Below are 12,814 nucleotides of genomic sequence, written 5' to 3'. Positions count from 1 at the left end.
AGGGGCAACTGCCTGCTTGAGGAAGAGGAAGAGGAGTAAGGATCCGTGGTGGTGTAGTGATGGGAAGACAGCAGAATAGAGGAAGCAGAAGAGTACAAAGAAATAGAGCTGTCCCAGATGAAATACAGACCACAATTGTGTACTATGTAATTAACCTTACAATGGCAGAGGCTGGTCGCAGAGTGCAGCCTAATGGAAACCGTGCTACAGTGTCTTCAATTCTCCCCCCAAAAAAAAATAATGCAGTAGAATTACGTAAAGTCAAGAAATGTCAAAATAAAAGTCAATGCATGTCTGAAACTCATGCTGTAAGAAATACATGAGGCACACAGTACAGCACAGGACAGTGCATTACAGCACAGTGCATATACAGTAATATTATCTACATATTATCAACATAGAAAACGGATTAATACATTTATGTGTGAGTCAAAACCCACTTTGATTTGGCAATGAGGGTCTTGATCCGTTCCAATTTCTTCTGCTTCTCCTTCTGTTCCTCTGGGCTCAGAGGAGCGTTATCCTCCACATCCAGGTAGCGCTCTGGGATCAGAACCTTGTCAGGAGCCATCAGCTACAACAAACATGATGCACATAAAGAAACATGGACACAAATACACTTATACACCAATATAATATGCCTTTCATAGCATCTAAACAGTGAGCCAGGAAAACTTTGTATCAACATATTTCTTATTAATATCATATTTCTAATATGTGCCTTGTGTGTTTGTCCTTTTATTAAAGGAACAGTTAGTTCAGTTTAGTTTTAGTGATTTTCTTTATAGTGTTTAGTTTAGTTTTCATCATTTTTTCTCTCACAGCTGTTCCCCATCCCCTCATTACTGTGGCTTGATGGTAGAGCGGGTCGTCCACCAATCAGAAGGTCGGCCAGATTGTACATTGTGCTCAGCGGCCAGCCTGTTACACTGCCTGATTTTCCTGCCTGTTTCTGGACCCCTGCCCTGTTTTGTTTGCCTCTGACATTGTTTGCCCGCTTGTTGCTGACCCCAGCCTGCCACTCAGACTCTGCCTTGGCCTATCCCCTGCCAACCTGGTCTTTTTTTTGTCTGCTGTCAGTAAACTTGCCTGATTCTACACCCATCTGTTTGAGAGTTGTGCATTTGAGTCCTCGTCTCTGAGCTATGAAGAGAACTGATCTCACCTCTTTGCTGATGTCTAGGTCGTAGTGTTCTGGTTCAACCTGTAAGCGTCTCAGGCGAGCAATTTCTTCCCGTGGGGACTCCTGCCCCTGGCCTCGAACCGCTGCCTCCAAGTCTTTGATGTCAATTTCGTGAGCTGTTAGTCGCCTACGAATCTGTCCACACACACACATATACACACACAAATACGGATACAATCAGATCATCCAGAAGCTCAAGTTTGAATAACCTGTTCAAAAACTTTTTCCTTTTCCTACCCCCAGTTTAGACTGTTCAACTCCCCTGCACTGCAGCCCTTTTCACTGCTAACGCTGCTGTGGACCTGCTACCTCTGTGACACAAAGTGTCACCAGCTGCATTTTTTCACTTCGTAATGTGTGAGGGGTTCATATTAGATACTATCTGTATTTGTATCTGTTAATTTCACATCAATTTCTGTATTAGTATCTGTATTCGAGTTTACATCAGAACTTGCTGGAATTATCTATACTGCATCACTTACAGTGTCAAATTGTTTATTCTGCCATTTATAGTCTTCAGTCTTTATTATATGTATACATTTAGTTGCATATATAGGTATATTAATATATGTATACGTATGTGTATATATTTCAAAGGGCCAGGCTTCCACATCAGATCATGAGGTAAGTATAACACTGGTGCAATGTCAATCAAGTTTTATCATGCACTGCACAACAAATCTGCTGAACAGTGGTGATCTCAAAAATTATTGAGGATTGACTTGGCCAAATGTCTGAATAGCAACCTTAAAGCTGTCTACACCTCAGTGGTTTGTGTTTGCACTGTAACCAAGGATGTACAGACAACAATCATGTTTTACTTTGATACTGAAGAATATGCCTGAATCTGATGATTACGAGACAAGACATGACGTAATAAGGAGCACCTTTTGTCTGATTTCTAAGTGGATTTATGGACTCTGAATACTGACAGAAATGGAAAGAGTAATTGCCGCAAATTCCATCAGTGTGTGTATATTGTCTGTGTTTTCTAATTTGACTACTCTGACTCTGAGGCGTGCAAGGTTTGAGGCAAATTTTGTCAGTCAGATGACAGGTCAACTTACTAGGGGAAAAAAACTAATTTGGATGCTGTTCACATTCTTTTCAGAGCTAATTATCTGTCTGTTACATCCCAAGTTCGCACAATCCCTCCACCAGCTTGTGCCCTGACACACTAGAAGTAGTTGTTATTGCAGAGAAAACGATGTAATCCCTCACCTGCTTCCCACTTGTAAACTCTGACAATTGTATAAATTGGACAACATTACCCACGTGGGTGCACTAATGCAAAGACACAGCGGGACCCTTTTTGAACCTTTGCCCTTGACTTACAGCAACAGTGGCCTGGAATGTAAGTAGGTGTTATTGAGGCTTACGCTATTTCTTAGTGTACGCTAATTTCACCATTGAAATTATGCATACATATAAATTTCTCTAACAAAAGGACAGTAGAACAGTAGTTCTACCTTGCAAGTGTTAAAAGTTGATCAAAGCTTCCCAGTTCTCTACAACTGTCATCTGAAAGATTAAGTAGCTGGGAGTATAAACACATGGTTACATTTTACTCTACTGGCACTCTGCACTAAAATGTTAAGGATCATCACATGGTTGATCATACCACTTTGTAGTTGGCTGGAGACTGGCCACCTGAGAGGTTTAAACTCCGCCTCTTGTCCCTCACAGAGCTGCTCTGGTTGCGGCGGATTCGCTCATTCTGCTCCTCCACGCTCATCTTCGACTTCACCTCTGCAGCAAACACAGCGCTCTTTGGGCGCTCCTGTGACAAAGATGTGGCATAGAAACACACTGCGATTCAGGCAAGATTTCAGTCCTAGTCCTATTGGAATTGGTGGCTTTGATGCATTTGACAATACAATACTACTAGATAGACTTAAAACTGAGTTGGACTCAGAGACAAAGAGGTCCAAGTCCTATCTGAAGGACAGAGGTTAAGCAAACCATCATGACGTGTGGAGATCTGTTGATATCTATCATTTGTGTATGAATGTTTTATGCTGTATTGCTTGTTTTCAATACATTGTATAAAGCGCTTGCCATTGTGTATAAAATGTTGTACAGTGTTGGTGAATGGCAGTTAATTGGCTCTTTATCTTTTCTTAAGGTAAAAATTATGTTTAATACTATGCTGTGTTCAAAAAATCAAATTGTTATCTTGAGATATCAAATAAGTCTTGCATGATTAATTATGCATCTTTCTATCCACGGTCAACCCCACATAATAGGACATTAAACTCACGATCACAAGAAAAAAAGTATTATTAAATTGTTACTTGGGCATAAACATGAACATGTAACTATGGCAGTTCTTATAACTAGATATGAACCACCAGATTTGTTCCAGATGTTCTTTCATATGAATAATATCCCAAATATCTGAATATCAACATCTCAACCCCCTCAACTACTTGAAGATGTATTTTCCTGTTATGCTTTTCATTAAGGTGGTAAGTCGGTGGTAATTAGAATGTTGTATGGCTGTTTCTATCTTGTATGCTACGAATGTGAAAAAAGTAGCTCTAGAGTTATTGTATTGTCAATTACCTAATAATAGTAATACAAGGAGGCACTTATCTAAGTTCTCTGACCACAAATGTGAGTATTGGGACAGAGCCATGGTCCCTGCTCTATCACAGGGTTCCTGTGCACACTGATAAAATGGTTTGTGGATAGTTTGAATTCCACACAATGTTTTGTTTAAAGACTTTAGGCTACACACCTGTGTATGCTGTGGTTTAGATAGACATTTGGATATTATCTACATGTAGTTTAGGTTAACATACCCTAGAGATTCCATTAGCCACTCTGCCATTATGCCGGGAAACTCCAGCAGAGCTGCTGTGTGATTCGTCAGTGGGGGACTTCGTTCTAGGAGGAACAATGCCAACTGGCAAGGGACACAAAAGATAAGCTCAAAACCATAGGAAAGAAGAGGGAGCTTAATTCTAAAAGCTAATACTATAATGTATCCTGTCTGTCTCACTTGATTTAATAATACAATCACTGGATTATGAGTTATTTTCTGTAATTTCATCTGTAATTTACAAATATCAGTAGAAGAAATGTCATCAATGTAATCCATTGCTCCACGAGGTTCTGTGTACCAACCCAAGAGTCAACTGCTGGATTATGATCATTATCTGAGAAAGGATCAGTAGCGTTATCGCATAGAAACTTGAGCTTAGGTTGTACCTTTATTCATGGTGGATTGTCTGTCCTGGACCTGGTCCTGCACGTCGCTAATATTGTTCTGTTCTCCAAACCTGGGCTGCAAGGCGGAGAACTGATATTATTTGTCATGTAATCAACATTAAACCCGGAGGTGGTAAAAAACAAAAAAATCCAGTCTACATCTAAAGCTGCTGATTAAACAGAATGCATTCGATAATGCATTACTTTGTTTATGGGAGCATCATGTTAAAACGCCCGGTATACCTGTAATGGCAGAAGCAATACATTACTTGCAGACACAGTAATGGCCTGATCACACCAGCATGTATGACAGTGAAATTTCAGACCAAAATCATCTCATTTCAATGGAATCGCAATGATCAGTGGATTTGTTCACTGAGCTTTCAAGTTCAACTTTGGTAAACTTGACTGTGCTGTTGACCAGTTGTAAACTGTCTTGACAGCGCTGATGTTCGCGGGAACAAAGAGAACCTGAGGGTCCAAAATGTACTCTTATTTCTCCTGGAGTGTAAACTGCGCCACAAAAGAGATACAACATGGTTTGTAACCAGTCATGAGACAGGAGTGGATGGTACAAATACGTTCCCTTGAATTAAGTGTGTTCACTCATTGTCCAGTTAGAGCTTCCAGCTTCCAGCACCACCTAATTCATGAGAATGCGTAAATGACTTTCACTGTGCTGCTTCCTGGTGTGACCATGTACTAACTAGCATGACTACATCACTGCCAAGACACTACACAAATAGGCACATAGAGAGTTTGACAGATGATCTGTGGCTGTAGAGAACTCCACACCAGGTACCAGGACTCATAACAAGTGCTAAGTGTTACTCATACTTTGCAAGAGAGGGCCTTCGTACAAAAGCACTTGCAGTACATTTTGAACTGAAATGTACTGTGTTTAATTAAAACAAATTGACAGACTGACATGGCTTTTAGTAGCAGAGGCATTACAAAGAGCAAAGGCAGAGCAGCCACTTGTGGAAAAGTGCTTTGGGAGGTCAAATACAAGCTGATGTGGAGACACAGAGGGATAATCAGTGGCAATGGGTTGAGCACTTGAACAAATGGAGGTTTGGAAAGAGGAAGAATGTGGAATTTGGAGGGAGGAATGGTCTCTGGTGGCTTACGAGGTTAAGAATTATTATTTTTAAAGATGATATTGGATAACAGTTAGGACTGGGTGAAGCGAGGGCAGGACAGGGGCAGAAACACCCAAATACCTTTCTGATGTGAGAATCTTCACCATCAAGGTAACCATCATCGATGCCCAAGCTGCGTAGCCAGGCGGTGCTGTCAAAGGGCAGGGGGGGGATGGAGGGAGGGAAGGTAGGGGAGGGCTCCAAAGGGTAATAGGACTTGGGGAGGGGAGGCCTTGGGGGCACGCTTTCCTAGATCACCATAAGGGCAGGAGGGAGGGAGGAAAGGAAGGAAGGAGAGAAAGGATAGGAGGAAGAGAGAGTGCTGCACATCAGGAGTGGTAATAAGCCAGGCAAAGTGCAGAGCAGCACAGACTCATGGGAATGATTCAGTGGAATGGGGTCTTGATCCCATGGTAAGGAGTTAGATGTGAAAATCCCCAGGTGACCAGTGAAATACCTGACCTGACAGCTTCTGTGAATTCTTAAATCCACACAGTCCATTAAAGGCTCTGTGAAACAGCCCCAACATTTCAACCATCACTGTGTAAGTCATATTGTCACCTCGAATAGACTTGTGAAGAAGACAATGATCAGATTTTTAGGCTAATGTGGCTGTAATATTTTAACAGCACTGCATGGCTAAGAAACAGATTAGGTCCTTCTTTGGAAGTGGAATTGAAAGTTTGTCATTGCTATTTAAGAGAGAACTTGTACAACAGCACTTAGTCCAACACGTAACAATTCAACTTGTTTCATGCTCAGGTACCTCCTTAAGTAAACCAAAGTCAATAATAAAATATTTATATGTTCAACTCATATATTTTACTTAGTTGAACAGGAAAGTTGTGAACAGGGTTAGCAAGTAACCTACATTTTTCATACCTTGGAGGCATAGGCTTTTTACACTGGATACCCTTCCTGACGCAACCCTCCCTATTTATCCGGCTTGGGAGCGGCAATTAGGAATGCACTGGCTTATGCATCCCCAGTGGCTGGGAAGCAACCCGGTGTTCAGTGTCTTGCCCAAGGACACTTTGACATGTGAACAGGAAGAGGTGGGGATTGAACCGCATTCTACCACCTGAGCCACAGCCGCATAAGTGAACCCTTAACTTACTGTACCTCTGGCCAGATGTTCGCTTCCAGACTCATGACATTAAATCCCCAAAATCTTTACGTGAATCAGATTGAAGCACAAAAGTGCCAAATTATTATTATTAAATTTGTTATTTGAGAAAATGGATCAGGGATGCATGCCGCCTCTTTCTATCTGATGGGATCCCTGTAGAGCAGTTAAAGAATGAGCACTGACAAGTGAAAGGTTAGATAAGAATCTGTCTGCAAAGACAATTAACAGCACCAATGGCTTTACAAAAGGGGACAAAAATTATGTCATGATGACCTTTAGCAATGGCAAAGTAAAATGTTTATGATTTGGGCGAAAATATTGTCCTTGTATTTACAATATTACAAATCAGAACAGATGGAATTTGGAATTATCAGAATCAACTATGGAGTGGTAGATATCCTTTTCTTTAAAAATGGGTCTGCATGAACACTTTACCTGTGTGATTATTGGATGAATCAGATTGTGTTATGGCACAGATCACTGGAGCAATATCAAGTCCCCTTTGATTGTTGGGGTAAGTAAGTGGCCTAGCACCTTCACGAGCATGACATGATGGCCGAGAAGCTAACTTGTGATGGTGTTGGGTTTCAGGGCTAGTACTTCTAAAACAAGGGACTGAAGGTGTATAAAGATCTGGGCTGTAGCATAATGATAAAACATCGGCCCGATAGGAGTCCTGGAGAAGCAGGATCTGGGATTCAGGCATAGAAAAGCGCCTGTTAGAGGACAGGTTTCTGAGGCTGTCACGGTATTCTGCAGAGAAGTGATATGGGTGGGAGTCAGGATATACATCTTTTCTGAGGCCAATCTTAACTTCTTGGCTGCAAACATTTGAGGTTAACCAACTAACCTCCTGAAGGTCAGCGTGGGTTTGGGCTGTGTCTGAATGCTGACTGGTATATTTGGAGTCCTGACATTGTACTTGGAGAAAACTGATCTTTTCTCCTGCTCTGGCTTTGGCTGGATTTATAGGTTGTTCAAAGTTTGAGTTGGTTCTGCAGCTGATGTTTTGGTCCATTTCCTCTATCACAGGGTCTAATCTACCCAAGGACTCCTTAAGATTTTGGAAAGCTAGGGAGAGCTGAGGAAAGGTGTGGTCATGGGTTTCACAACCACAGTAATATATATTTTCTGCATGCAGGCTTGTGTCAGGTTCCGTGTAACTTTTGGGTCTACACCTAGGCTTAGGGTCAGTTTTAAAGTGAGGCACTATACATGACTTGGGACGGGGTTTAGGGTTTGATCTTTTACGCACTTCAGGATTGGTTCTAGAGTCTGGTTTTGGATTGGGTTTGGTCCCCGGCTGGGTGTGTCCGGTGCTTACCTCCGGGCCCAGCTGTTTGGTGGGGGAGGCCTGGGAGCCGGGCACTGGGGAGAAGGGGCTGAGTGGACTGGTGAGGCTTACTGAGCTCAGGGGACTGGCTGGACTATTGGTGCTAAAGGAGCCTGATGCACCGCTGGCCACTGTGCAAGAGAAAGAGAGGGAGGTGGGGTGGCAGGGATAAAGTTGTTAGAATATACATGATAGAGACACTGGTATTTCCACTAAACACATGATTATTTTCCAACTCCAGTGTGTTACCTCTGTGCTTGGCTGTGTCAGTGCCTCTGGATGAGTTATTCTTGTGTAGTCCCTCTAATACATCCTGGACTCTCCAAAACTCTTTCTGGATGTGCTTACGAACCAGTTCACTCTGCAAAAACCAGGACAAACGAAACTGAAACAAAACTAAACAATTGCTTTTTTTCAGTGTTTTTTACAATGTATGTAATTAGCATATGCATATGAAAAAATGGCTTTTTCCAAACTTCATGACAATATAATATATATACTGCACTTACTACTTACACTTCCCTAAAGCTAAAAAAAAAAAAAGTATATTGGATGAAATATTCAAATCCGAGGTATATGTCATTACAATAAATAATAATATTTTAGATGTCCTATGCATTATTTCATACTGGGGGTGTGACACTTCATATATTTGTCTTAAACCATTTGGTACAGTTCAGTATGCCCTTGGAAAAAATAATTGCTGTACAATTAGCCTAATACACCCTACCTAATTAAGTCTACGACTTAACATACCCAGCAAACTTTTATTTTCCCTGGTGTAACAAAAATGTAACGAATCATGACCGCACAACCTTTTATGCTGTATGTTTTTCAAAATTCATCCTGACCTCTTTGTTGAAAACAACAAAGCATTGAAAACCTTTGGGTCTTTACTACAATTTAACATTTAAGTCATAAAATATTTGTAATGGTTGACCCATTGGTAGGTCCAGCACAGTCAAAGTGTACTGTTGACCTTGCTTTCCTGTCATATTGTCACATCAGAGAAAGAATGGATGTACCAGGCCATGGTTATATACAGTACATCATACCCTTTAGAAGTTAATAAGGTAAGGTAATTTATTTATTTTTCATTATACAACATAAGGTTGCACAACGAAATTTGGGGAATGCAAGACAGCAGCAACAAGATAGTGAAGATAATTATATGGTTATTATCTTCACATAAAATGATCGACATTTGTGAGACAGTGTCCGTCCAGTTTGCCTGTGCTTGAGCACCGAGCATCATCATTGTAAACACACAGAGTCCGCCTTCCCTCATCCCGCCGCAGTCTTTACACTGTTAGGAAACACTCCCCACATGTAATGGCTGCACTTATTTGCTATTATTCATTTAAACTCTCACTAGTTACTGATAAGATTGATAACTATATGTCAGTCTAGGTGTTTTTTTGGTGTTTGTTTTTTGTTATCATGACATTTCAAATGATGAAGAAAAACTATCTCTTACATAATTGTAGTTTTTATATAAGTGACTGATAAATGGCTGACAGTTGGCTTATAAGTTTCTCACTGTATAACTCCAAATTCCAAATATCCATTTGGAAACAAGCTTTCTATTTCGCAAACAAATTACAGCTGGGCTTTAAAAACAAACAGGGATAATAATGTGACGTTTTACCTGCCCTCCTGCATTAAGCTGCTCCCATAGATCTCCATGAATGGCGCTGGCCTCATCCTCTAATGCTTCAAACTCCATACGAGTGGTAGTTAAAGCCTGAGAGAGTTACAAAAAAAGGCAGCCATACTCAGAGGATGTATAAATGAAAGAGTACAAATGAAAACAGATGTGAAAGTTAGGCTTTTTCTTACAACCTGGCTGTTGGATTTGTATTTGGGCCATCATTATCCTCAATTATCAAAACAAACACTATCAAATTCATATTTATAACAGAAGAGTTAGAGAAGAGATTAGGTAAGGTAACTCAACGTTAAACAAAGAAGCTCTAATGGATCTAATGGATGTTTCCTACAGACAGTTTGGGTAAGAACTTCATTCACTTTCACTTGTATTTCCAAAGTGGTTTAGTTGACATGGTTGAACTAGTAATTTTTTTGATTGCACTTGTGTGGTTGCACCATTCTATTACATGACTCACCAATAATGTTATTAACTAAAATTGTGTTATATAGCCTCGTGGTCTATAGAAGGTCATCTTCTCAAATTGCAGCTATGGGGGGGGGGGGGGTTGGATCATACAGGATCCTGAATATGTTATGCAGTGTCTTACACTGGAGGCCTGGGAGAGCTCCCCTCTGATGTTGATGAGCTGGTTCTGTAGGGTTTCCTTTTTGAACCGCAGCTTTTCCATCGCCAAAGGCTGGTTATGGTACAGCTCCATCTCCTGATGAGTAGCCACCAGCGCTTCCTCCAGGCTGTCCTGGGAACAGCAAGAATGTCAAGCAAGAAAGGAAGAGTTTATTGGAAATTAACTTCACTGCCCTTTTTCCTAAACTTAAACAACAAGTGAAAATTTTCAACTCACCACTTTCATTCTCAGAGACATATTTCAGTTTATTATACAAGTTGCAGTTGGAAAAGAGCTAATTATGGTTTTATTCCTATAATATTTGATGTTAAAACATAAAACAACAGACCTATATGAACCAAATTACTCATAACAGGTTGAAAGTGGTTTGAAAGTGTAAAGGTGTCAAATGTATTTGTATTTTGAATGTTAACAAAAAACAATGAGTGGAAGTATGTTATTACAAGCTACTGTATGTGATGGTTGACCAGACTATAGAATGCCTTACTATGTACAGTAATGCAATAGAACAGTACATATTTTCAACCAAGATTTAGAGTGCATCATAGCACAGAGACAGATCAGACAATGGACTTGTCTCTGTACTTGTCTTGTTAGATCTCAGTGTTGCATTCGACACCATTGACCATCATATCCTATTATAGAGACTGGGACATGTAATTGGCATTAAAGGAACTGCACTAAGCTGGTTTAAATCCTATCTATCAGATCGATCTCATTTTGTACATGTCCTCCGTGTACGCCAAAGTTAGTCACGGAGTTCCACAAGGTTATGTGCTTGGACCAATTCTTCTCACCTTATATATGCTTCCTTTAGGCAATATATTCATTGTTATGCAGATGATACCCAATTATATCTATCAATCAAGGCAGATGAAACAATTTAGTTAGCTAAACTTCAACCATGCCTTAAGGACAAAGAGACCTGGATGACCTGCAATTTTCCAATGTTAAACTCTGACAAAACTCAAGTTATTGTACTTGGCCCCAAACACCTCTGAGATACGTTATCTAAAGCTATAGTTACTCTAGATGGCATTGCCCTGGCCTCCAGCACCACCGTAAAGAACCTCTGAGTTATTTTTGATCAGGTTTTATCCTTTAACTCCCACATGAATCAAACTTCAAGGACTGCCTTCTTTCACCTTCGTAACATTTCAAAAATCAGGCACATCCTGTCTCAAATTGATGCCAAAAAACTAGTCCATGCATTTGTTACTTCTAGGCTGGATTATTGCAATTCCTTATTATCAGACTGCCTGAATAAGTCCCTTAAGACTCTCCAGTTGATCCACAATGCTGTGGCACATGTACTGACAAGAATTAGGAAAAGAAATCATATTTCTCCAATATTAGCTTCTCTGCACTGGCTCCCTGTAAAATCCAGAATAGAATTTAAAATCCTTCTCCTCACCTACAAAGCTCTTAATGGTCAGGCACCATCATAAAGATCTCATAGTACCTTATTACCCCACTAGAACACTGTGCTCCCAGGATGCAGGGTTACTTGTGGTTCCTAGAGTCTCCAAAAGTAGATTGGGAGCCAAACCCTTCAGTTATCAAGCTCCTCTCCTGTGGAGTCAGATCCCAGTTTGGGTTCGGGAGGCAGACACCATCTCCACAGAGTAGGCTTAAGACTTTCCTCTTTGATAAAGCTCATAGTTAGGGCTGCCTTGAGTGAGTCCTGAACCATCCCTTAGTTATGCTGCTATAGGCCTAGACTGCCGGGAGACTTCCCATGATGCACTGAGCTCCTCTCTCCTCCTCTCCCTGTCCATCTGTATGCATTTCTATCCCATTAATGCATGTTACTAACTCGACAGCTTGTCTCTCCTGTAGTTCTGTGCTTTCTTGTCTCTCTTCTCTCTCCTTCTGTCACTTTCAGCAGGTATTTGTTACTAATACTGTCATTATTTTTCCTATAGCTGTCATTCCTATTATTATTAATGTATTAATATTAACACTACAATTACATTTCTACTATTTTAAAAATTCTAGGTGGTATTTGCATTGTGCCTCCCTCTCAAACCAACCCCACCCCCACCCCTAAACCTAACACGGCAGCGGCGGATGGCCGCCCACTATTGAGTCTGGTTCTGTCCGAGGTTTCTGTCTCTTAAAGGAAGTTTTTCCTTGCCACTGTCACCAAGTGCTTGCTCATGGTGGGATTTGTTGGGTCTTTGTAAATAATATTATAAAGAGTACGGTCTAGACCTGCTCTATAGGAAAATGAGAAAGCAATGAGATAACTTCTGTTATGAATTGGCGATATATAAATAAAAAATAAAATAATAGAATATTTCTGCCTCCAGAGCTGCAGAGTCTGGATCTTTGGTTGTGGGCCATCTGCTGCCCCAATGTTCCTGCTCGACAACTGCTACTACAATTGTTATTATTAGTCTTATTACTATTATTATCATTATTATTCCTATCATTATTATTACTATTATTGTTTTATTAAAATAATATTGCCACTACCATTACATTATTATTATTTAAAATTTGTATGTGGAATTT

At 40.5% G+C, this 12,814-nt stretch overlaps 1 protein-coding gene across 20 annotated transcripts in view; it reads right to left on the bottom strand.

The window, feature by feature from the left end:
• plekha6 (pleckstrin homology domain containing, family A member 6) overlaps positions 1 to 12,814 on the bottom strand; it is a 120,250-nt gene that overhangs the window by 8,743 nt on the left and 98,693 nt on the right. For 18 of the 20 annotated variants that reach the window (XR_006380429.1, XM_044219355.1, XM_044219492.1 and 15 more), the window contains 10 exons: positions 10,259 to 10,408; positions 9,649 to 9,744; positions 8,250 to 8,361; positions 7,992 to 8,131; positions 5,620 to 5,787; positions 4,397 to 4,472; positions 3,988 to 4,091; positions 2,805 to 2,963; positions 1,166 to 1,318; positions 441 to 574 (listed from right to left, as the gene is read on the bottom strand). Coding sequence is in view for 19 of the 20 variants with exons in the window: in XM_044219355.1 (XP_044075290.1) it covers positions 441 to 574; positions 1,166 to 1,318; positions 2,805 to 2,963; positions 3,988 to 4,091; positions 4,397 to 4,472; positions 5,620 to 5,787; positions 7,992 to 8,131; positions 8,250 to 8,361; positions 9,649 to 9,744; positions 10,259 to 10,408 (1,292 nt within the window). In the remaining variant the exon portion in view is untranslated. The remainder of the gene's footprint in view (positions 1 to 440; positions 575 to 1,165; positions 1,319 to 2,804; positions 2,964 to 3,987; positions 4,092 to 4,396; positions 4,473 to 5,619; positions 5,788 to 7,991; positions 8,132 to 8,249; positions 8,362 to 9,648; positions 9,745 to 10,258; positions 10,409 to 12,814) is intronic. The other 2 variants (XM_044219432.1, XM_044219472.1) reach the window with 1 other exon arrangement.

Source organism: Siniperca chuatsi, linkage group LG2 (assembly GCF_020085105.1).
Source record: "Siniperca chuatsi isolate FFG_IHB_CAS linkage group LG2, ASM2008510v1, whole genome shotgun sequence".
Taxonomy (NCBI): domain Eukaryota; kingdom Metazoa; phylum Chordata; class Actinopteri; order Centrarchiformes; family Sinipercidae; genus Siniperca; species Siniperca chuatsi.
Note: the sequence above shows the minus strand (reverse complement) of the source record. Positions and strands in the feature narration are given on the sequence as shown.